This window comes from Tachysurus fulvidraco, chromosome 18 (assembly GCF_022655615.1).
Source record: "Tachysurus fulvidraco isolate hzauxx_2018 chromosome 18, HZAU_PFXX_2.0, whole genome shotgun sequence".
NCBI lineage: Eukaryota > Metazoa > Chordata > Actinopteri > Siluriformes > Bagridae > Tachysurus > Tachysurus fulvidraco.
In genome coordinates, this window is record NC_062535.1 from 3745803 (window position 1) to 3771490 (window position 25688).

Genomic DNA, 25688 nt, shown 5'->3' on the forward strand with positions numbered 1-25688 from the left:
AAAGTGACAACTTTACACACACCATACACACTCTTCATGTTTGTGTGTGTGTTTGTGATGTGGAACACAAAACACAGATACACTGAAGCACAATTTTTTATATTTATTTTTATCTGATAAGAAAATTGTCAGCAGTCATTACGATCCATATTATTACACGTTAAAGAAACAAGTGCTCAGAAATCCCAGATATAGAAACCATCAACATGTAAATATTCAGACATCCTGATAACAAACTCAGCTGTCTACAAGTAAAAAAGGCAAACAAAAAAATGACAAAATTTTAATGATAAAAAAGAACAATGATGATTTTAACATCACTGTTTGCAGGTCTTGGTGTTCTAAACTTCCTGCATGGGTGTAAATGTGCTGAGTTTGTTATAGTTCTTTATTCTGAGAAAGAATTTTAAAAACAATTAAATCTGCAAACCAAAACACTGTAGTTTAAACATCAGGTAAATAGATTCCACATTAATTACCCACAAACCTGCTATTAATAAGAACAGTAAGTATAATAACATACTACAGATCATACTGTATAGAGACAGTGGTGTTACATTAAAATATGATAAAACATCTGCATTAAGAGAATGAATAATAATAATAATAATAATAATAATAATAATAATAATAATAATAATAATAATAATAATAATAATACAAAGAAACAAAAAAAAATAATTGCAATATTATAAGAATATGAAGAAAAATCTTACTGACTTAATACACACATACAGAAACACTACATTGACAAACCTTCATAGGTAGAGCAGATAAAGTTGAGTTTCTGGCTCCGAGGCAGGCTGATCCACTTCTGCTCTCCTCCAGACTGCACTGCTCCTGTTCTCTCCTCATGACTGCAGTCTTCAGACCCTGTCCTGTTACTTGGAGCCCAGTTCTGGTAGCAGATCATCTCTCCATTCACCCAGTACCAGAAGCCCAGAGCACAGGTGTGACGCAGGCCGAGCCACACGTGTTCAGTGGAGGCGTTTTGAGTCACTTCCTTCACCCAGAGCTGCATCTCCTCAGAGCGAACTGAGACCAGGTCATGATGATGGTTCCTGCAGTATATCAGAGCTTCTTTCCAGGTCAGATTGTCCTTAATCAGGATCAGCTTATCTGAATATACCAGGGAATAACAATTGTACCAGAAATAAACAGTCCAACATGTTCACAGTCTACAATTTGTACAGTATGAAGGTCTGCAGTCAGTGTTTTATATCAGAGGGACATTCTTTAAAATACGTACAACTAAAAGTGTTGAGTGTAATGTAACTCACTCTCATGGCAGATGAACGGGAGTTTTTCTGTGCAGTTCACATCAGTCCAGTAACGTTGCTCAGACTCAGACACTGCAGCACAGATCAAACTTCCACTGGGTTTGTCAGAGCTCCAGTAACCGAATAAGGAGTTACTCTGATCTGACCAATTCCAGGAGTCATTAAACAGACCGATCCAAACACCTTTACTGTCTGAAACTTTAACCACACTCCAGATCTCGTCATTCTCAGTTTGGTTCCTCACACTGACCAGGTCGGTGTATTTCTCTCTGCAGTAGGTCTGAGCATCATACCAGCTCTTTGTAACATTAATATATACATATTTATTAGTGTTTGTGTTTTTTTCTGAAAAATACAATATTTACACAATGTATAGCTCATTCATGCCATTATTAGATTGTTGCATCTTTAAATAAAAAAGCAATTAAGAACAAAAATCAAGAAAATGAACTAATACTATTTGATACTTCATTTTAAATTTAGATTTTCATTACTGTAACATTATTATTATTATTATTTTTTTTTTACTTTTTATTAACATCTCTTACCCTCATAACATACAAAAGGATTCAACTTTTTACATTGGCCATCATATCAGAATTGACTCTGTTTATAAAACTCCACACAGTACTCAACTCCTTTATAGTTGTCTGGCTGTCCACCAGCCCAGTGTGTGTAAGTGTCTCCATCTCTGTAGAAAGTTTGGTCTTCCAGAGACCACAGCCATCTCCAGGGTCCTGCTCTCTGTAGACCAATCCAAGCTTTCTTTGCATTTCCGTTCATCAGTGTGTGATTCAGCTTCTTCATCTCTCCCATGTTGCTGATGGTTGCCAGATCAGTGTAATTCTTTCTACAGTAAGTCTGAGCTTCAGTCCAGGTTTTATTCTCATTCACAAAGTGATAGCGATGAGGAATATATGCTCCTGTACCACATATTACTATGAAAAAATAAATAAACACACATATTAAATCATCATCACAGACTTATTTAATTGGATCAAAATATGCATCAAACACAAAATCATGACACATTCTTTAACAGCTTTTTGAACAATTATCAATAATTTTATTTTCCCTAAGAGCTGAACTGAAATGATCACACTGTCTGTAAACACAAATACACACAACTTATAGTGCACACAACACTGACCTGAGAAGACCAGGATAACAAAACACCATTTATGACTCATGTCTGTAAATAATAGTAAATAAATAAATGAACAAGTGAGTAAGTAAATAAAGATTATTTAAATTTAGATATGATATTGGTTTGTCATTATTACTTATGAAAGAAATAAACATTATGTTTGTTGTCTCAAGCTTCATATCAGACCCATCGCTCTTGCTTTCATGACAGAAACATGAAAACTTCCTGTTTTGTGTCAGGATCCCAGATCCCATTTATTAAACATTACAGTTTACATTACAGTTAAAGGTGATAGGCTCAGTGTTTTGTGACCACTGGAGCAGCAGTAACGTGTCACAAAGTGGCATGATGCTGAAAAGGGGTGTGGTTTAAATGACTACATCATCACAAGGATACTGGATATTGTGGTACATCGTCTAGTCATATGAACTCGTCTCCTTCCCTGCAGCACACTGACCTCTACCTTGTGACATACCTTTACATTTCATTTACTTTTTTATGTCAAGCAGAATCTCTTGAGTGATAAAAATTATCTGTCTTCTCTTTAAACAAATCTATGTTGATTTTTTCATGATGCTGTCAAAATGGCAGAAATATTGCAAGAATTGCACATATTTTATTCTGAATATCAGCAGACAACAACACACACAGTCACATGGTAAAAGGTTCAGATATCAGGATAATGTAGTGATCACAAGGGAAGAATCTGTCAAGCCCTAGTTTAGAGTTAATTTAACTCCTAGTCTAGAGATAAACAATAACCTATAAACTATGGTGGAGAATCACCCAAGTTTCTCCTCCCCATCTTACACCTTTCTGCTAAACCTACAGTGTGTCTAAATAAACGTCTCCAATTATGATAATAAAAATCAGAGAGAGAGAGAGAGAGAGAGAGAGAGAGAGAGAGAGAGAGAGAGAGAGAGAGAGAGAGAGAGAGAGAAACAAGGCAACTGAAATCTGACAATTTGGTGAAAAGATATTTAAACAACATTTCATTATAAAAGTATTAAAGTATATAATAAACTCAACTACAAACATGTAAACAAGTACAATATTCATACCTGGAATGTTTCACATGGACTTTAGTGGTGTAGCGAATAGTAGAAAAGTTCCCAGGTCGTGTGTTGTGAGTTTGTTAATGCTTCCTTCTGTTCTTCTTTTTCTCACCTTCTGCTTCTGACCTGCACAGACATCACATTATATCCCTGTCCTCTTTCATCTACCCCTCCCATCCTTTTGCCTTAGGGGCTTCAGTTTATTATCAGGAACAACATCCCAGCTGCCTGTGCTTGGAAAACAGGAAGCATCAACTACTCTGCATGAGGAAACTGACCTTTAATAACAAACTAATAAATGTCCAGAGACGACCACTAAGTTTTTCATTTTTACATTATTTTTATTTGTCTATTGAAAGTTATTAAAGTGATTTTTGTAGAATGATGATTATAATGATGACATCACTGTGTATGTGTTTTGTCTTCCTCCTATATTTCGTCTTAGCTCATTTTCATACTGGCCTTGAATTAGATATTATCTCAGGATCAGTTGTGTTACAGGTTGCAAGACGTGCAACAGTGACTATCTCAACGTATTTAAACTTCTGCTTGTAATGAACATTTTTAGTAAGTGATTAACTTAAAAGTAAATATGATTACAATAAGTGTTAAGTAATGCTGTATAATGTGTCTAGATTAATATTCCACCTCTGTGTACTTTTGGACATTTCTGTTGTAGCGACTGTAAGAAATTACAGAAATTGCACCCAAATTCCACTCCAAGGTACACATCTAAAAGAGCTCATTCCTAAAAAGGTTCAAGTATCATAAGGTAATACGTTTAGGACTCTAAACGTATAAACCTGATTCATTTATAAATATGGGAACGGCAGCAGGACATCACGGATCACCATGAACAAAGGGTTTACGTGACTGAGATTACCATTTAAAGTGACCATTTGACTGATAACAATTGTAACAATAACAAGACAAGGTATATGTGACCGTGATTAACATTTAAAGACATCTGGCTAAATAACAAGGTGTGACCAGCCATTTGGGAGACACTCAGATCTTACACTCAATACACCTTCAAAGTAGAATCTCATTTAAAATACAAAGAGGAAAACAGTATAAAATGTGTGAGCAGGATTTGCTCTGGGTTCCTACCGAATCCGACGAACCCAAAGCACGCCATGTATTTTGTCACTGCTATGCTGGAATAAACTTCTTGTTCTTTATTAAGATCTTCAACATCATCGTCTTATTTTTACACAACGCAATTTTTTCTTACATTGGCGAGCCACCCAGCGACGGATTCCAAAAAAAAAAAAAAAAAAAAGGTGGGGAAAGGTAAGAAAAGCGGTATTTTCTTCTTTTACGCTGTTTTTTTTTAACTATTCAGGGAACCCCTTCGTTTTTTAAAAAACCAGGAAAAAAAAAATGTTTTTGTGTAGAATTGAACATAGAGTATAGTTTACTGATCATAAGCAGGACGAGTTATTGTTAAGCCGATTCTGTACATTTCTGTTTAAGATTCTAACAGAACTGAATTAACCCTTTTTACATCTCATCCAGTCCTGCAATCCTACCACCTGCCCATTGGATCCACTCCCTACCACTATGCTCCAGACCATCTCACAAGACCTCTTGCCCTTCATTTCCACTATCGTCAATAGATCCATAGCATTTGGTCAGGTACCAACTACTTTCAAGAGAGCAAGGGTTATTCCCATCCTAAAGAAACCTGCTCTGGATCCATCAGACATCAGTAACTACAGACCGGTATCACTTCTCTCATTTCTTTCAAAAATTCTTGAACGCATTGTCTATAACCAACTGTCTGTCTATCTCTCACAGAACAACCTCCAAGATCCCAAAAGGTCTGGCTTTAAAGCAGCTCACTCTACAGAGACAGCCCTTTTGGATGTCTCTGAGAAGCTACATACTGCTAGATCAGACAAACTGTCATCCGTCGTTATCCTCCTTGACCTTTCAGCAGCGTTTGATACTTTCAACCACAAGACTCTCTTATCCACCCTCAAGAGTCTTGGGATTCGCGGATCAGCTTGGGAGTGGTTTGCCTCCTACCTGGAAGGACGCTCATATCAGGTAACATGGTGGGGAGTGACATCTGCTCCACTCAGACTCTCCACTGGCATCCCACAGGGCTCAGTACTTGGTCCTCTTCTTTTCTCCCTGTATACTCACTCTCTTGGGGAAGTTATTTCATCACATGGGTTCTCTTACCACTGCTATGCTGATGATACACAACTTATCTTCTCTTTCCCACCCTCAGATGCCACAGCTTCTGACCGGATCTCAGCATGTCTGGCAGAAATTTTATCATGGATATCATCATCAGTTAAAGCTCAATCCTAGCAAAACTGAACTGCTGTTCATCCCAGGTGATTCATCCCCAGGTCATGATCTTGCTATATCCATGCACAACGATCTGTTCTCCCCTTCAGCCACAGCTCGCAACCTTGGGGTAACCATGGACAATCAACTGTCCTTTTCCTCTCATGTTGCTAATGTGACTCGCTCATGTCGGTTTCTTCTCTAAAACATTAGAAGGATTCGGGCATTTTTGTCCACACAGACTGCTCAGGTACTTGTTCAGTCTCTTGTCATTTCTAGACTGGATTACTGCAATGCACTGCTGGCAGGTCTACCTATGAACGCAATCAGTCCTCTGCAAATGATCCAAAATGCAACCTGCCAAAGTTCTCGCATACCACCCCGCTGCTGCTATCCCTCCACTGGCTTCCGGTAGCTGCACGCATCCAATTCAAAACACTGATGCTGGCCTACAAAGCCAAAAATGGACCAGCTCCCTCTAACCTCAAAGCCCTCATCATTCCTCGCACTGCACCCGCAACCTCCAATCTACCAGCACTGTTCGACTGGTTCCACCATCTCTCAGGGTAAGAGGCAAGTATACTACAAGACTCTTCTCTGTTCTGGCACCAAGGTGGTGGAATGAACTTCCCCTAGAGGTCCGGACAGCTGAGTCACTGGCTATTTTCAAGCGGCAGTTGAAGACCTACTTATTCAGGAAACACTTCAACTAGCACTTCTTTCCTTATCTTTTGTATTTAAATAAAAAAAATAAATAAATAAAAAAACCTTTGACACTTTTTCATTAACTTTGAACAAATGTTTTAAACTCATGGTATCTTAAGTATGTAACCTAGTGAACCAGCATTAATGTATTCAATGTTAGAGATTTAAGCACTTATGTACGTCACTCTGGATAAGGGCGTCTGCCAAATGCTGTAAATGTAAATGTAACCCGACGCAGTGTGGTGACAGTTGTATGTGAATCGTTGTTTCTAAAGTAACTGAAGCAAAGTGCTTAAGCTGATAGGTTTCTAAAGTAACTGAAAATCGTTGTGTGTTTGTTATAATTCTATTAAGATTCTAAAGTAACTGAATCAGCCTGAAGCAGTGTGGCAGTTGAATTATACCTAAAAGTGTTTCTAAAGTAACTGAAACAGTGATAGTGTAAAGAGCCCGACGTACCGCAGCTCTGTAGAGTTGCGATAAAAAAAAAAGCGATAACCCGATGTAGTGTGGTGTTGTCTGACAGACTGTAACAGTGTTTTAAACTTACGTTTTAAGTCCATGTACTGTGGTTAAGTAAACGGTTAGGCTTTAACGCAAAAATAAAAAACCCGACGTACTGTGGTTTTGTCTGATGTACTGTGACAGTGTTAAACTAAAGTTTTAAGTCCAAAAGTGCTGTGGATAAGAAGACTTTTAAAATATAACAAAAACCCGACGTATTGTGGTTTTCTCCAACGTACTGTGACTGTGTTACATTTTAAACTGTTTGTGAGAGTTACTGTTTGTGACTGTTTGAGAGTTGTGAGTGTTAAGTGTTACTGTAGTTAACCTCGAGGCCAGACGGAGTGTGTCTGTGTCCGAAGCAGTAAGACTTTTGAGTTGAAAAGCCTGTCGTATTGTGGCTGTTTTGTGTCCGAAGTACTGGAGCTGTGAATAGATAGACTAACAGTTAACTAGACAGCTTGTAGTCACAGAAACTGTGTAAAGTTTAAAGACTAAGATTTAAGGAAAGCTGTGAGTTTGTAAAAATGGAACAGCTGATTAAGTACATCGCTAAACACGGTTCTCGGAGAATGTTTGATGGAATAGAGAACATGGTTGATAAACCGTATGAGTGGGCTATTTCTAAGTTTGAAAATGACCCTAAAATGCCCATGAACAAAAAAGGGCAGATTGCCAATGCACTGCAAGCAGTCCTTGCATCGTACAAAGTCACTAGAAAGACTTATGCATTAAAGGCTGAGAACTAAATGCATTAAAGGCTGAGAACGAGAAACTGCAATCTAGACTAGATGATGGGATAATCTCTAAAAGAGATTACCAGACTAGTGAGATAAACTGGAAAGAAGAAAAGATTAGGATGCAGAGTGAGATTGCACACCTTAAAACTAACAACAGCATGCTTAGTTCATCTGTGGAAACATTGTTCTACGATTTAGAGGAAGCAAAGTCTGCTTGTCAATTCCTGATAAAAAAATGCCACATCTGAAACTAGCAGAAGTAAGACATCTGTATGTGGCATGTGGAGTAATCAGGTTCCTGACATGTTAGACAGTGATGAGAACTCAGAAAGAGATTCTCAGTAAGTCAACAGTCAACACTCTGACTGTACAGTTAAGTTCCCCATGGCTCCAGTTCACTTGACTACAACTATGCGTGCTAGTGAAAGAGTGGAGGAACCAATGACCACAACTATGGTCAGAGGGTTTAAACCCAATGAGCTAGAAGCTGTGATTAAAAGTATTGGCAAATTTGATCCTGCCAAACAAGATCCATTAGACTTTCTAAAGGTTTTCAAGCTATATGCTGACATTTACAAATTCACAGATGGTGATGCGTGTGTGTTGTTAACTGTGTGTTTGCCTGACACTTTGTCTGGAGTGTTAAGTCAGAAAGTCAAAACTAGAACTGCCAATAAGTTAGAGAGGAAACAAGCACTGCTTGAAGTCCAAGGTGTAATGTCAGTTGACTGGGATAAAATATCTGATGTGCACATGAGGACAGGGGAGCACCCCATGGCATTTTCAGAGTGATTATTGGAGCCATTTAAAACTTTCAGTGGCAATCCTGACATCACACCGAATGATGTCAGTTTTAAATCTGCTTTGATTAACAAATGTGACTCACTCACCCATTCTGCTGTGTCGATGTTTCTAACCCATCTTTCTGATTATAACGACATCATTGCTAAAATGACACAGTTTTTCAACAACAATGCTAACACAAAGAGATCCCATCCTGTTTCAACAGTAGGTGTTAAGAATCTCAATAAGAATAGAGCCAGCCAGGTTTCCTGGAAAAATGAGAACTACACTACTGCAGATAGAAAGGAAAGACTACCCTCTCGTAACCCTGATAACCCCCTTGTGTGTTATTCATGTGGCAAAGAGGGACATATTTCAAGGGAATGCAAATTTTCCCTTAAGAGATCAGGCCCCAAAACAGATTTACACCAGTTACAGGCTACAGTAAACAGACTGAGAAAGGAGCTCAAAAATCTGTGTAATTCCTTGCCTGGTATTTTTCAGAGACACTGAAGCAGAGATCTTTTTAGTTTTATTTACAAAATTGCAGTGCAAAAAAAAAAGAAGAGAGTCTTTGTAAGAGTGAAGGAAATAGTAAAAAAGTAAAAGTGAACACAGGATGCTGGCGAGTCACAGTGTGATCTGGAAGCGGTGTCTCTTCTTTACAGGAGAGACATACATGTGTGTTAATACACGAGCTGAACGACTCCTTACCCCTTCTGGAGTGATCAGGGTGAATAGTTGCAGTCACCGCTCTGATTGGTTTCCACAGTTTTGTTGCGCTTTGGCCGCTCTTCCTCACAGCCATGTGCTCCTCTTCATCAACTCAAAGATGGTTACGATGTGTGTTTGTGAGTATATACAGTGTTTTAATGCCATACTGTGTGTGTTAACTAATTAGCCCTCATAATAGTATTTTGTGTTGGTGGTGTAACACATTGGGTCTCATTATTTTCTTGTAATTATTTTTGAAACTTAGGGAAAAAAATTCTGTTCTAATATTTGGAACCTTGTGGGTTTAAACTTCAGGACAGGGTTAATGTTGAACTGTTGACTGAACCAGAGTTGTGTATGAGATTATTTTCCCTCACGGAGCATAAAATAATGAACAAGACAAGAATACGGGAAATTCTACTCAGTGAAATTGGTTTTAGTTTGTTACTGAACAAATCATGTTATGACCAAAGTGACAACTTTACACACACCATACACACTCTTCATGCTTGTGTGTGTTTGTGATGTGGAACACAAAATACACAGATACACTGAAACACAATCTTTATATTTATTTTTATCTGATAAGAAAATTGTCAGCAGTCATTACGATCCATATTCTTACACGTTAAAGAAACAAGTGCTCAGAAATCCCAGATATAGAAACCATCAACATGTAAATATTCAGACATCCTGATAACAAACTCAGCTGTCTACAAGTAAAAAAGGCAAACAAAAATACAAAATTTTAATAATAAAAAAGAACATTGATGATTTTAACATCACTGTTTGCAGGTCTTGATGTTCTAAACTTCCTGCACGGGTGTAAATGTGCTGAGTTTGTTATAGTTCTTTATTCTGAGAAAGAATTTTAAAAACAATTAAATCTGCAAACCAACACAAAGTAGTTTAAACATCAGGTAAATAGATTCCACATTAATTACCCACAAACCTGCAATTAATAAGAACAGTAAGTATAATAACATACTACAGATCATACTGTATAGAGACAGTGGAGTTACATTAAATTATGATAAAACATCTGCATTAAGAGATTGAGTGAATGAATAATAATAATAATAATAATAATAATAATAATAATAATAATAATAATAATAATAATAATAATAATAATAATAATAACAATAATAATAATAATAATAATAATAATAATAATAATAATAATAATAATAATAATAAAAAGAAACAAAAAATTAATTACAATATTATAAGAATATGAAGAAAAATCTTACTGACTTAATACACACATACAGAAACACTACAGTGACAAACCTTCATAGGTAGAGCAGATAAAGTTGAGTGTTTGGCTCTGAGGCAGGCTGATCCACTTCTGCTCTCCTCCAGACTGCACTGCTCCTGTTCTCTCCTCATGACCGCAGTCTTCAGACCCTGTCCCTTTACCTGGAGCCCAGTTCTGGTAGCAGATCAACTCTCCATTCACCCAGTACCAGAAGCCCAGAGCACAGGTGTGACGCAGGCCGAGCCACACGTGTTCAGTGGAGGCGTTTTGAGTCACTTCCTTCACCCAGAGCTGCAGCTCCTCAGAGCGAACTGAGACCAGGTCATGATGATGGTTCCTGCAGTATATCAGAGCTTCTTTCCAGGTCAGATTCTCCTTAACCAGGATCAGTTTATCTTAATATACCAGGGAATAACAATTATACCAGAAATAAACATTCCAACATGTTCACAGTCTACAATCTGTACAGTATGAAGTTCTACAGTCAGTGTTTTATATCAGAGGACATTCTTTAAAAAAAATACAACTAAAAAGTGTTGAGTGTAATGTAACTCACTCTCATGGCAGATGAACGGGAGTTTTTCTGTGCAGTCCACATCAGTCCAGTAACGTTGCTCAGACTCAGACACTGCAGCACAGATCAAACTTCCATTGGGTTTGTCAGATCTCCAGTATCTGAATGTGGAGTTACTCTGATCTGACCAATTCCAGGAGTCATTATACAGACCGATCCAAAAACTTGAACTGACTGAAACTTTAATCAGACTCTTGATCTCTTCATTCTCAGTTTGTTTACTCACACTGACCAGGTCGGTGTATTTCTCTCTGCAGGTCTGAGCATCGTACCAGCTCTTTTCATCACTAATATATACATATTTATTAGGGTCTTTTTTTTCTTCTGAAAAATATAATTTCATTAGATTTTTGAATCTCATGTCAGTAAAAGACCTTTTATAAAAAAAAAAAAAGTGACTAAACAAAAATCAAGAAAAATAACTAATACAACATTACTGTAACATTATTAAATTTATTTACTTTTTATTAACATCTCTTACCTTCATAACATAGAAAAGGATACGGCGTTTCACATTTGTCATCATCCCAGTATTTACTGTAGTAATAATATGCCACACAGTACTCATTTCCCCCAGCATTATTTGGTTCATTAGGATGCCAGTTTCTGTAAGTGTCTCCGTCTCTGTAGAAAGTTTGGTCTTCCAGAGACCACAGCCATCTCCCAGGTCCCACTCTCTGTAGACCAATCCAAGCTTTCTTTGCATTTTCCTTCATCAGTGTGTGATTCAGCTTCTTCATCTCTCCCATGTTGCTGATGGTTGCCAGATCAGTGTATTTGACTTTGCAGTAAGTCTGAGCTTCACTCCAGGTTTTATTCTCATTCACAAAGTGATAGCGATGAGGAATATCTGCTCCTGTACCACATACTACTTTGAAAAATAAATAAACACACAAATTAAATCATCATCACAAACTTATATCATTGGATCAAAATATGGATCAAACACAAAATCATGACACATTCTTTAACAGCTTTTTAAACAATTATCAATATATTTTTTTCTTAAGAGCTGAAATTTAATGATCACACTGTCTGTAAACACAAATACACACAATTTATAGTGCACACAACACTGACCTGAGAAGACCAGGATAACAAAACACCATTCATGACTCATGTCTGTAAATAAAAGTAAATACATAAATAAATAAATGAACAAGTGAGTAAGTAAATAAAGATTATTTAAATTTAGATATGATAATGGTTTCTCATTATTACTTATGAAAGAAATAAACATGATGCTTGTTGTCTCAAGCGTCATATCTGACCCATCGCTCGTGCTTTCATGACAGAAACAACTTCTGTCAGTCTTCACACAGTCACATGGTAAAAGGTTCAGATATCAGGATAATGTAGTGATCACAAGGGAAGAATCTGTCAAGCCCTAGTTTAGAGTTAATTTAACTCCTAGTCTAGAGATAAACAATAACCTATAAACTATGGTGGAGAATCACCCAAGTTTCTCCTCCCCATCTTACACCTTTCTGCTAAATACACACTCTAAACCAGGACTTTCTGTTAATGAAACATTTTAAGTGGTCATTACTTATTCTTTGTTGTTTTTTAAAAAAAACGAATTCTTTGTCACTACTAATTCAAATTAGTTGTTCGCACAATTCAGATGAAATATTGAGTGCAATGATCATGTTAAGCAGAGACAACTTGGTATGTTACACTTCTGTAAGGGAGGGGAGGGGGTGGGAAGGGATGGGAATGGAGGGGCTGGGCCTGAAACAAGTCAATGTGACAATGCGCTGGCTGGTCCTCAGTGTGCAAACCGTGGATTTTTTAAAGCACTTTAAAACGGTTACTGTAAATAGTCTAATATATAGAAATCTTTCTGACAGTAAATGATTACCCTAAAACCCATGTTAGTTAAATGTTAATAAGTTAACTTAGTGTAAATGTGACAATTGATGCTAGGTTTTTTCCTCATTTTCTGTCCGTTCACAGTAACGTGAGCTATTTCTGTCAGGTCAGATTTAATAACATTAGCCAGTGTTATATGTTCCCAAAGTTTGCATTTCGCTGGCATAAGTTTTTTTGTGTTGGTTCATATAAGCGTGTGTATGTTATGCATGTATGTTACACGAGCTTGTCGCTAATGCTAGCATGTCTCAGGTGTATTAGAACTTAATACACAACTTAAACTGTTTAAAAGATGTAGTCATTAGCAGATGTTCATTAACGTTTTACAGTGAAAGTGATTTGCTAATCTAAATGTTTTCTTATGCTCTGTTTTCACAGGTTCTTTTACAGATGCAGTGGAAGTAGAAGTTTTGTGAAACATACAGTATGTGACAAAGGATGTTACCTATTTAAACATTATAGTTAATTACCATCAGGGCTAAGCTAGCTTCAGAAGCCATGCCTGTTTTTTGTTCTCAAAATGCACTTTAGTGGTGTAGCGAATAGTAGAAAAGTTCCCAGGTCGTGTGTTGTGAGTTTGTTAATGTTTCCTTCTGTTCTTGTTTTTCTCACCTTCTGCTTCTGACCTGCACAGACATCACATTATATCCCTGTCCTCTTTCATCTACCCCTCCCATCTTTTTGCTTTAGTGGCTTACAGTTTTTTTTGATTGCTTACACACCAAAATTAAAAGTAGTACACTATTAGCAAAACCTTACACTCAAGAGGCAAAACATCAGCCCATATTTGCACAACTATAAGCACATTGTCAACCTCACACTTGTTGCAAAACTCTATACACAGTGATTTGCAAAACACTAAACACACTTAACATACATTACACTCAAAAATCTATCATGAAGTCACTTCCATGCAATACCAAAGCACTGACTGTCAAATTACTGCACCGTCCAACCAGTCGGGTCAACACAGTCATCAGGTGTGTAAACACTTGTTTGCTTAATTGTAGACACACCAATCAGGTGTATAAGCACTATAATATATGTTTACCTTCTGCTCTATGTTTATGTTCTGTAAAGCTGCTTTGAGACAATTTCTATTGTAAAAAGCGCTATACAAATAAACGTGAATTGAATTGAACTTAAATTGAATATTGAATTGAAAAAGCAGCAGGTGAGTTCATAGGTCTTCAAGCACAATGTAAAGAGTCAGAGAAAGAGTAAGACGAGGAGGAGAAAAAGGAGAACGAGAAGGAGGAGGAGGAAGGGGAGGAAGAGGAATCAACAGAGGAGGAATCAACAGAGGAAGAGGAAGAGATGGAGGCCATGCTGGAGGTAGAGCAAGAGGAAGACAAGAAGGTGCTCAAAGATGTCCGAATCTGACAAATGAGATCCGCGCAACACTTGTTGACCACGTTGTCAACCATGGCCTGACGCTGAGGAAGGCTGGACTGCGAGTACAGCCAAATCTAAGCCGATACACAGTGGCAAGTGTGATAACATTTCGACTGGAAAATAGGTACAGTGTATTGTAAAAATATCATCATATCAACATCATATCTACACTGAACTACACAATTTTGCATGACACTGTTCTTCAGAGAGTTTTACGAATGGATGGACAGGAGATCCAGCATGAGTTCATATGCGTAGATGAGGCTGGGTTCAACCTGACGAGAACACGAAGGAGGGGAAGAAACATCATTGGCCTCAGGGCTATAGTCAATGTCCCAGGGCAACGTGGGGGTAATATAACACTCTGTGCAGCCATTACACAGAATGGAGTCCTCCACCGCCATGTCCATATGGGCCTTTACAATACAGCACTCATACTTACATAAACCGATCATATGCAATACATTGTTGTTTGGGACAATGTGTCTTTCCACCGCTCTGCTCTGGTTCAGAACTGGTTTCAGCAACATCCACATTTGACCATCCTATATCTTCCACACTCTCTGTGAGAATAATTGCAATGAAAGAGGTTTAACCTGTCCAAGCGACGGATGAGAATTCCTTACACTCTCCATTCCTCAACCCTATAGAAGAGTTTTTCTCGGCATGGTGGTGGAAGGTATATGATCTCCATCTCCAGGCTGAGGTACCCCTCATCCAAGCCATGGAGGAGGCCTGTGACCAGATGGAGGTAGCAGCAATGCAAGGATGGATTCATCATTCACTATGTTTCTTTCCAAGGTGTCTTACTAATGACAACTTTGCCTGCAATGTTGATGAAATTCTCTGGCCAGATCCAGCTAGGCGAAGAGACAATGTCTAGTTTTTTTTTGTATTTTTTACCATAAACTTACAGTACATGTCAACATTTTGGGCGTGTTGACAAATAAATGAGTTTCTTCAGTCTGCAACATTGGTCTTGTGTAGTGTTTGGTGAATTTACATTATATTTGTACTTTATTGATGGTAGCCTACTCTAATCATAGGGAAGTAAAAGTGCTAAAAGTGTTTTAGGTTTATCACAGCAGAGTGTAACTCGTGCAAACAGAGTATAGTAATGTGAAACGTGTGTGTTTCATATGGTAGCAAAGTGTGGTTTTTAAACAGAAGTGTATAATTTTTACAAGAGTGTTTAATTATGCAAGGGATCTGTAGTGTTTTGCTAATTGTGTGTGTGGTTGTGCTAATTGTGTGTAGTGTTTTGAAAACACGGGCCCTGTTTTGAAAATCGTGCTTAAGCAATCCAAAAAAACTATAATTTTATTATCAGGAAAAACATACGAGCTCAGCTCGCCTGTGCTTTGGAAAACAGGAAGCATCAACTACTCTGCATGAGGATACTGACTTTTAATAACAAACTAATAAATGTCCAGAGACGACCACTAAGCTTTTACATTTTTACATAATTTTTATTTGTCCATTGAAAGTGATTTGGGTGGAATGATGATTATAATGATGACATCACTGTGTATGTGTTTTGTCTTCCTCCTATATTTCCTCTTAGCTCATTTTCATACTGGCCTTGAACTAGATATTATCTCAGGATCAGCTGTGTTACAGGTTCAGACCTGTGAGTTTCTGAGGTTCAAACAGCAACAGGAAGTTCACTGTGTTTTGCATTTTGGGTCGTGTGAAGGGTTTATTTGAATAAAGCGCAGCTAGCTTTGTGTGTGTGTGTGTGTGTGTGTGTGTGTATGTGTGTGTGTTTATGAACAGGAGGCTTTCTAAACACATATTTGCAGAAAATCCACAGTTGGTCCAAAAAAGTTGAAATAACACGATGCAGCGTCGTTGCTTTAATCTGTTTGTCATAGTAACACAGTGTGGCGCAGGGTTAATGTTGAACTGTTGACTGAACCAGAGTTGTGTATGAGATTAATTTCCCTCATGGAGCATAAAATAATGAACAAGACAAGAATACGGGAAATTCTACTCAGTGAAAGTGGTTTTAGTTTGTTACTGAACAAATCATGTTATGACCAAAGTGACAACTTTACACACACCATACACACTCTTCATGTTTGTGTGTGTTTGTGATGTGGAGCACAAAACACAGATACACTGAAACACAATCTTTATATTTATTTTTATCTGATAAGAAAATTGTCAGCAGTCATTACGATCCATATTCTAACACGGTAAAGAAACAAGTGCTCAGAAATCCCAGATATAGAAACCATCAACATGTAAATATTCAGACATCCTGATAACAAACTCAGCTGTCTACAAGTAAAAAAGGCAAACAAAAAAAATGACAAAATTTTAATAATAAAAAAGAACAATGATGATTTTAACATCACTGTTTGCAGGTCTTGGTGATCTAAACTTCCTGCATGGGTGTAAATGTGCTGAGTTTGTTATAGTTCTTTATTCTGAGAAAGAATTTTAAAAACAATTAAATCTGCAAACCAACACACTGTAGTTTAAACATCAGGTAAATAGATTCCACATTAATTACCCACAAACCTGCTATTAATAAGAACAGTAAGTATAATAACATACTACAGGTCATACTGTATAGAGACAGTGGAGTTACATTAAATTATGATAAAACTTCTGCATTAAGAGAATAAATAATAATAATAATAATAATAATAATAATAATAATAATAATAATAATAATAATAATAACAACAACAACAATAATAACAATAATAATAATATTTATTATTATTGTTATTATTGTTGTTATTATTATTATTATTATTATTATTATTATTATTATTATTATAAACAAAAAATGAATAGCAATATTATAAGAATATAATGGAAAATCTTACTGACTTAATACACACACACAGAAACACTACAGTGACAAACCTTCATAGGTAGAGCAGATAAAGTTGAGTGTTTGGCTCTGATGCAGGCTGATCCACTTCTGCTCTCCTCCAGACTGCACTGCTCCTGTTCTCTCCTCATGACTACAGTCTTCAGACCCTGTCCCGTTACCTGGAGCCCATTTCTGGTAGCAGATCATCTCTCCATTCACCCAGTACCAGAAGCCCAGAGCGCAGGTGTGACGCAGGCCGAGCCACACGTGTTCAGTGGAGGCGTTTTGAGTCACTTCCTTCACCCAGAGCTGCATCTCCTCAGAGCGAACTGAGACCAGGTCATGATGATGGTTCCTGCAGTATATCAGAGCTTCTTTCCAGGTCTTATTCTCCTTAATCAGGATCAGTTTATCTTAATATACCAGGGAATAACAATTGTACCAGAAATAAACATTCCAACATGTTCACAGTCTACAATCTGTACAGTATGAAGGTCTGCAGTCAGTGTTTTATATCAGAGGGACTTTCTTTAAAATAAAATACAACTAAAATGTTGAGTGTAATGTAACTCACTCTCATGGCAGATGAACGGGAGTTTTTCTGTGCAGTTCACATCAGTCCAGTAACGTTGCTCAGACTCAGACACTGCAGCACAGATCAAACTTCCATTGGGTTTGTCAGATCTCCAGTATCTGAATGTGGAGTTACTCTGATCTGACCAATACCAGGAGTCATAAAACAGACCGATCCAAACATTTGTACTGTGTGAACCTTTAACCACACTCTTGATCTCGTCATTCTCAGTTTGGTTCCTCACACTGGCCAGGTCGGTGTAATTCTCTCTGCAGTAGGTCTGAGCATCGTACCAGCTCTTATTAGCACTAATATATACATATTTACTAGTGTTTCTGTTTTTTTCTGAAAAAAAATAAAATAAAATAACAATAATAATAATTACAGAAATATTAGCTCATTCATGAGTTTATTAGATTTTTACATCTTATGTCAATAAAAGAACTTTAACAAAAGAGTGACTAAGAATAAAAATCAAGAAGAATAAATAATACAATTAGATCTTTCATTTTAGAATTAGATTTTCATTACTGTAACATTATTAAATTTATTTACTTTTTATTAACATCTCTTACCTTCATAACATACAAAAGGATACGGTTTTTCACACCATTCATCATTCCATAATGTATCGTATGTATTACATGTCACACAGTACTCTTTTCCCTCAGCATTATTTGGTTGTTCACTATGCCAGTTTGTGTAAGTGTCTCTGTCTCTGTAGAAAGTTTGGTCTTCCAGAGACCACAGCCATCTCCAGGGTCCTGCTCTCTGTAGACCAATCCAAGCTTTCTTTGCATTTTTCTTCATCAGTGTGTGATTCAGCTTCTTCATCTCTCCCATGTTGCTGATGGTTGCCAGATCAGTGTAATTCTCTCTACAGTAGGTCTGAGCTTCAGTCCAGGTTTTATTCTCATTCACAAAGTGATAGCGATGAGGAATATCTGCTCCTGTACCACATACTACTGTGAAAGACATATTAATGTAAAAAAAAAGATTATTGATGCTGCATTAAAAAACTTAATGAATACAAATTTCATAAACATGCATTTATATAGTGTTCTTATAAATGAACACACAAATTAAATCATCATCACAGACTTATTTAATTGGATCAAAATATCGATCAAAGACAAAATCATGACACATTCTTTAACAGCTTTTTAAACAATTATGAATATATTTTTTTCCTAAGAGCTGAAAATTAATGATCACACTGTCTGTAAACACAAATACACACAACTTATAGTGCACACAACACTGACCTGAGAAGACCAGGATAACAAAACACCATTCATGACTCATGTCTGTAAATAAAAGTAAATAAATAAATGAACAAGTGAGTAAGAAAATAAAGATGTTTAAATGTAGATATGATATTGGTTTGTCATTGTTACTTATTAAAGTAATTGATACTTATGTTGTCTCAAGCTTCATATCTGACCCGTCGCTCGTGCTTTCATGACAGAAACAACTTCCTGTTTAGTGGCAGGATCCCAGATCCCATTTATTAAACATTACAGTTTACATTACAGTTAAAGGTGATAGGCTCAGTGTTTTGTGACCACTGGAGCAGCAGTAATGTGTCACAAAGTGGCATGATGCTGAAAAGGGGTGTGGTTTAAATGACTACATCATCACAAGGATACTGGATATTGTGGTACATCGTCTAGTCACATGAACTTGTCTCCTTCCCTGCAGCACACTGACCTTTACCTTGTGACACCTTTACATTTCATTTACTTTTTTTGAGTAATAAAAATTATCTGTCTTCTCTTTAACCAAATCTATGTTGATTTTTTCATGATGCTGTCAAACCGGCAGAAACATTGCAAGAATTGCACATATTTTATTCTGAATATCAGCAGACAACAACACACACAGTCAGATGGTAAAAGGTTCAGATATCAGGATAATGTAGTGATCACAAGGGAAGAATCTGTCAAGCCCAAGTTTAGAGTTAATTTAACTCCTAGTCTAGAGATAAACAATAACCTATAAACTATGGTGGAGAATCACCCAAGGTTCTACTCCCCATCTTACACCTTTCTGCTAAACCTACAGTGTGTCTAAACAAACACCTCTATTTATGACAATAAAAATCTGAGAGAGAGAGAGAGAGAGAGAGAGAGAGAGAGAGAGAGAGAGAGAGAGAGAGAGAGAGAGAGAGAGAGAGAGATGGCAACTGAAATCTGACAATTTTGTGAAAAAATATTCTAACAACATTTCACTATAAAAGTATTAAAGTATATAATAAACTCAGCTACAAACATGTAAACAAGTACAATATTCATACCTGGAATGTTTCACATGGACTTTAGTGGTGTAGCGAATAGTAGAAAAGCTCCCAGGTCGTGTGTTGTGAGTTTGTTAATGCTTCCTTCTGTTCTTCTTCTTCTCACCTTCTGCTTCTGACCTGCACAGACATCACATTATATCCCTGTCCTCTTTCATCTACCCCTCCCATCCTTTTGCCTTTGTGGATTCATTTTATTATCAGGAAAAACATCCCAGCTGCCTGTGCTTGGAAAACAGGAAGCATCAACTACTCTGCATTAGGATACTGACCTTTAATAACAAACTAATAAATGTCCAGAGACGACCACTAAGTTTTTACATTTTTACATTATTTTTATTTGTCCATTGAATGTTATTAAAGTGATTTGGGGGGAATGATGATTATAATGATGACATCACTGTGTATGTGTTTTGTCTTCCTCCTATATTTCCTCTTAGCTCATTTCCATACTGCCCTTGAACAGATATTATCTCAGGATCAGCTGTGTTACAGGTTCAGACCTGTGAGTTTCTGAGGTCCAAAATTAGCAACAGGAAGTTCACTGTGTTTTGCATTTTGGGTGTGTGAAGGGTTTATTTGAATGAAGTGCAGCTAGCTTTGTGTGTTTTCTGTGTGTGTGTGTGTGTGTGTGTGTGTGTGTGTGTGTGTGTGTGTGTGTGTGTGTGTGTGTGTGTGCGTGCGTGTGTGTGTGTGTGTGTGTGTGTGTGTTTGTGTGTTGGTTTAGAAACAGGAGGTTTGTTAACATACATTTGCAGAAAATCTACAGTTGGTCCAAAACAGTTGAAATAACATGATGCAGCATCTTTGGTTTAATCTGTTTGTCATAGTGGGGGCACGGTGGCTTAGTGGTTAGCACATTTGCCTCACACCTACTGGGTTGGGGGTTCGATAACCTCCTTCGCCTTGTGTGTGTGGAGTTTGCATGTTCTCCCCGTGCCTCGGGGGTTTCCTCCGGGTACTCAGGTTTCCTCCCTCGGTCCAAATGCATGGTAGGTTGATTGGCATCTCTGGAAAATTGTCCGTAGTGTGTCAGTGTGTGAGTGAATGAGAGTGTGTGTGCCCTGCAATGGGTTGGCACTCCGTCCAGGGTGTATCCTGCCTTGATGCCCGATGACGTCTGATATAGGCACAGGCTCCGCTAAAAAGTTTGGATAAGCGGTAGAAAATGAATGAATGAATGTTTGTCAAAGTAACACAATATGGCGCAGAGCTAAATTCTATCCTAACCCCTGTACATCACATGATCTTTCCATACATTCACTCCTCACTCTCACTTCTTTCCTATTTCTCCTTAATTACTTAGGTTCCAGATTCCAAGCGTGACTGACTGACCTTCATAGGTAGAGCAGATGAAGTTGCAGGCTGATCCACTTCTGCTGTCCTCCAGACTGCACTGCTCCGCTTCTCTCCTCCGCTTCTCTCTTCAAAATTGCAGTGCATAAAAAGAAGTCTTTGTAAGAGTGGAGGAAATAGTAAAAAAAATGTAAAAGTGAACCCAGGATGCTGGCGAGTCACAGTGCGATCTGGGAGCGATGCTAGTATTTTTTGTTTGTGGTGTAACACATTAGGTCTCATTATTTTCTTTTAATTATTTTGAAACTTAAGGAAAAATTCTTTAGATTATATTAGATTAGAATAGATTCAACTTTATTGTCATTACACATGTACAAGTACAAGGCAATGAAATGCAGACACCCCGGTGTCACCTCAGGGCTTGTTCCATCGTCCGTCGAGTACCATCGTCGACAGGCACCAGGAGGTAAAATGCCAGTCGGTGGCATTCAGGGAGTTTCTCCCTCGTCGCGGTGAGTTGCCTGGGTCATCTTCCAGCCACACCCAGCCCCCTCTTAGCTCACTCAGGGGCAGTAAAGCGGGTTAGTGTGGCTGCCTGTGCCCCCCCATCTAAGACTAGGGAGGCCGGTTGGTGTACCCGGGCCCAGACTCAATGCCTGAGGGCCGGGGTTCCTAGGAGCATCCCATTCAGGAAGGCTCCCCCTTCAGCCTCTTTCATTCTGCCAGAGCACAGGAAGTTCACTTTGGGGGCGAAGTGTACTAGTATTGTGTTCTTCCTTTTGGTCTTACCCCTTTAACCATGCACATTTACAAAGTGCATGGATGCTGCCCTGGCACCGTTGGGTCTCCAGGGCATCAGTTTACTGAATTGCCTGGACGACTGGCTCATTCTGGACCAGTCAAAGCCTATGGCTGCCAGTCATCGAGATGCTATGCTTGCCCATATGAGGTCTATAGGCCTCCGGTTGAACCCAGAAAATTGTGAGCTTTCTCCTTCTCAGAGAACCACCTTTCTGGGGGTAGTTTGGGACTCCTCCACGATGCGGGCACATCTGTCTCCTACTCGGGTGGCTTCTATCTTGTCAGCATCGAAAGCTATTCGGCTAGGCTGAGGCCTCTCTGTCGTCGAGGTACAGAGGGTGCTTGGCCTCATGTCAGCAGCAGCCAACATTATCCCTATGGGTTTGCTTCACATGAGGCCATTCCAGCTCTGGCCCAGGGGTGTGAGCTTTCATCCTCACAGCTATCCCCTCAGGGTTATAAGGGTTACGCGCCGTAGGCTTCGTACCCTTCTTATGTGGAAAAGACCCCGGTTCCTGGCCTTGGGTCCCACTTTAGGGGCGTGTTACCATTGCAGGACTCTTTTGACGGATGCCTAATTTTCAGGCTGGGGTGCAGCCTTGGATGGCCATCCTGCCCAGGGTCTATGGGAGAGCCCCTATCTCTCATGGCACATAAACTGCCTGGAGATGAGCTAACATTGAAACACTTTCTTTTGCATCTCAGGGGCTGCCATGTCTTAGTACGGACAGACAGCACTGTGGTGGTTCCCTATATCAATCTTCAGGGCGGTCTGTGTTTGCGCCCCCTTTCAGGTTGGCACAGGAGATTCTGCTCTGGGCAGAGAACAGGTTCCTTTCTCAAAGAGTGATTTTCATTCCAGGGCATGTAAATCGGGAGGGAGACTTCCTGTCAAGGCCAGGGGAGTGACGTCTCCACTACCACGTGGTGGAGCGAATTTGGCAGATTTTCCGCCGGGCCGAAGTGGATCTGTTCGCCTCTAAGGAGTTGACCAACTGTCCGCCGTGGCTTCCCTCTTTCATCCAGCCCCTTTGGGCTTGGATGTCAAGCTACAAGTCCTAGCCAAAGTGCACCATGACTGGGTCAACCTTTTCCTAGTTGCCCCTTGTTAGCCCCTTCGAGTTGATTCATGGTCCTAGCCTCCCTCCTGAACGGCAATCCACTCCCGGTTCCCATCAGGGAGGATCTCCTCTCTCAGGTGCAGTGGGCAATCCTACACCCTGGCCCCGAGATGTGGAACCTTCGTGTCTGGCCCCTGACGGGGACCAGTTCCTTGAGGCAGGTCTCTCATCTGAGGCCCGGTCGGTACAGTGCTGGAGTTCCTGCAGTCTTGTTTTTCTCTGGGCCTGTCCCCATCTACTTTAAAGGTGTACGTGGCCACCATTGCTGCTTACCACAAACCTGTCCCCGGGGCCTCATTGGGTAGCCACCCTCTGGTCTCTCGCATTCTGCATGGTGACAGGCGGCTGAGGCCTTCCTGCAGACCACGCCTTCCTTCCTGGGACCTCTCTTGGTCATGGAGGGGCTGCTGGAAGCCCCCTTGGAGCCCATGGAGTCAGCCTCTGAGAAGTTTCTGACCTTTGGCTCTGCTTCTAGCCTTGGCCTCTCTCAAAAGAGTGAGGGATTTGCGGGCCTTGTCGATCACTCCCCGCCTGCCTAGAATTTTCCCCCTTGCATGTCCAAGGATATTCTGCACACCAGGGCAGGATATATCCCTAAGGTGCCCAGGATGGCTGGCTGTCCAGTCATACTGCGGGCCTACTGTCCCCCACCCCATGAGTTGGCGGAACAGGAGTGGTTGCATTTGCTTTGCCCAGTAATGCCCTTGAGGACTTATGTCCACCGTTATAACTTGTGGAGTAACTCCTCCACCATTTTTGTCTGTTTTGGGGGCTCGAATAAGGGTAATCCGGTTTCCAAGCAGCGCCTGGCGCACTGGGTGGTGGAGGCCATTAGCTCAGGCCTATGAGGTGTGCGGTCTTTCCTCGCCTCTTGGCATCAGGGCTTACTCCACTAGGAGTACTGCCTCGTCCAGTGCCTTGGCCAGGGGTGTCCCCCTTTAAGATATTTGTGCTGTGGCAAGTTGGTCCTCTCCGCACACCTTTATTAGGTTCTATAACCTGTACTTGGACCCCAATCCTGGGTCCCAGGGACTGCAGGGCCATTGATGGTCTGTTCCCAGTCTGCTCGTGCTCCATCCCGGCCTCTGGCACAGTCATTGACCGGTGCGTGGTTTCATGGGTATTTGTGTTCCCATGGCATCAGCCCTGATGCAGCGTTGAGATCCCTTGGAACGGGAACTACACCAGGTTACGAATGTAACCCGGTTTCCTGAGAAGGGAACGAGACGCTGCGTCGCTTGCAACGCCCCGGGCATCCTCTCGTGCTTCCTTCAGACAAATAGAAGCTGGAGTAATGTGACGGAGATGCCCTTATATGGACTTACTGGCATGTAATCACTTCGTCACATGTCCTTCCCGAGCCATTAAATTGGCGTGTTTGCACACAGAGCTTCAGACACAACTTCCTCAGATCTGATGCAAGTCTCTTTTCCTTATCAGGGAACCAGGATACATACTTAAACTGGTGTAGTTTTATTAACAAAATTGCAGTGCAATAAAAAAAGAAGAGTGTCTTTGTAAGAGTGGAGGAAATAGTAAAAAAGTAAAAGTGAACACAGGATGCTGGCGAGTCGCAGTGTGATCTGGGAGCGGTGTCTCTTCTTTACAGGAAAGACATACATGTGTGTTAATACACAAGCTGAACGACTCCTTACCTCTTCTGGAGCAATCAGGGTGAATAGTTGCAGTCACTGCTATGATTGGTTGCCACAGTTTTGTTGCGCTTTGGCTGCTCTTCCTCACAGCCATGTGCTCCTCTTCATCAACTCAAAGATGGTTAGGATGTGTGTTTGTGAGTAAATACAGTATTATAATGCCATACTGTGTGTGTTAACTAATCAGCACTCATAATAGTATTTTGTGTTGGTGGTGTAACACATTGGGTCTCATTATTTTCTTGTAATTATTTTGAAACTTAGGAAAAAATTCTGTTCTAATATGTGGAACATTGTGGGTTTAAACTACAGGACAGGGTTAATGTTGAACTGTTGACTGAACCAGAGTTGTGTATGAGATTAATTTCCCTCATGGAGCATAAAATAATGAACAAGACAAGAATACGGGAAATTCTACTCAGTGAAAGTGGTTTTAGTTTGTTACTGAACAAATCATGTTATGACCAAAGTGACAACTTTACACACACCATACACACTCTTCATGTTTGTGTGTGTTTGTTATGTGGAACACAAAACACAGATACACTGAAGCACAATCTTTATATTTATTTTTATCTGATAAGAAAATTGTCAGCAGTCATTACGATCCATATTCTTACGCGTTAAAGAAACAAGTGCTCAGAAATCCCAGATATAGAAACCATCAACATGTAAATATTCAGACATCCTGATAACAAACTCAGCTGTCTACAAGTAAAAAAGGCAAACAAAAAAAAATGACAAAATTTGAATAATAAAAAAGAACAATGATGATTTTAACATC

The 25688-nt window shown here is 39.3% G+C and overlaps 3 protein-coding genes and 1 long non-coding RNA gene across 6 annotated transcripts in view; all 4 read right to left on the reverse strand.

Moving 5' to 3' along the window:
* The window catches only part of LOC125139482 (secretory phospholipase A2 receptor-like), a 3259-nt gene extending 1206 nt beyond the window's left edge, over window positions 1-2053 (reverse strand). The window contains exons 1-3 of the mRNA XM_047803668.1: window positions 1862-2053; window positions 1281-1578; window positions 757-1119 (exon numbers count right to left, since the gene is read on the reverse strand). Of these exons, the coding sequence (XP_047659624.1) occupies window positions 757-1119; window positions 1281-1578; window positions 1862-2053 (853 nt within the window). The remainder of the gene's footprint in view (window positions 1-756; window positions 1120-1280; window positions 1579-1861) is intronic.
* A 13-nt stretch (window positions 2054-2066) lies between these two features.
* On the reverse strand, window positions 2067-3602 carry LOC125139367. The gene is made up of 3 exons (XR_007138420.1): window positions 3489-3602; window positions 2431-2472; window positions 2067-2218 (listed from the first exon to the last, which is right to left on the reverse strand). It is a non-coding gene; the product is annotated as an uncharacterized LOC125139367 (long non-coding RNA).
* Window positions 3603-9786: 6184 nt separating this feature from the next.
* On the reverse strand, window positions 9787-20188 carry LOC113648990 (macrophage mannose receptor 1-like). 3 transcript variants are annotated; one of them, XM_047802924.1, is made up of 6 exons: window positions 20032-20188; window positions 19001-19042; window positions 11546-11935; window positions 11047-11388; window positions 10523-10885; window positions 9787-10087 (listed from the first exon to the last, which is right to left on the reverse strand). In XM_047802924.1, the coding sequence occupies exons 2-6, from the start codon at window positions 19038-19040 to the stop codon at window positions 10083-10085; spliced, it is 1140 nt and encodes a 379-aa protein (XP_047658880.1). In that variant the 5' UTR covers window positions 19041-19042; window positions 20032-20188; the 3' UTR covers window positions 9787-10082. The 3 variants fall into 3 exon arrangements, 2 of the variants coding, with proteins under 2 accessions (XP_047658880.1, XP_047658879.1); XM_047802923.1 differs by lacking the exons at window positions 9787-10087; window positions 19001-19042; window positions 20032-20188 and adding an exon at window positions 12145-12186 and having other exon boundaries at window positions 10440-10885; window positions 11546-11932; XR_007138414.1 differs by lacking the exons at window positions 9787-10087; window positions 10523-10885; window positions 11047-11388; window positions 11546-11935 and adding an exon at window positions 18460-18700.
* LOC125139468 (macrophage mannose receptor 1-like) lies at window positions 17143-18713 on the reverse strand. The gene is made up of 3 exons (XM_047803647.1): window positions 18311-18713; window positions 17736-18080; window positions 17143-17574 (listed from the first exon to the last, which is right to left on the reverse strand). Exons 1-3 carry the CDS (start codon window positions 18711-18713, stop codon window positions 17198-17200), a joined length of 1125 nt encoding a protein of 374 aa, XP_047659603.1. The 3' UTR covers window positions 17143-17197.
* Window positions 20189-25688: the final 5500 nt, after the last annotated feature.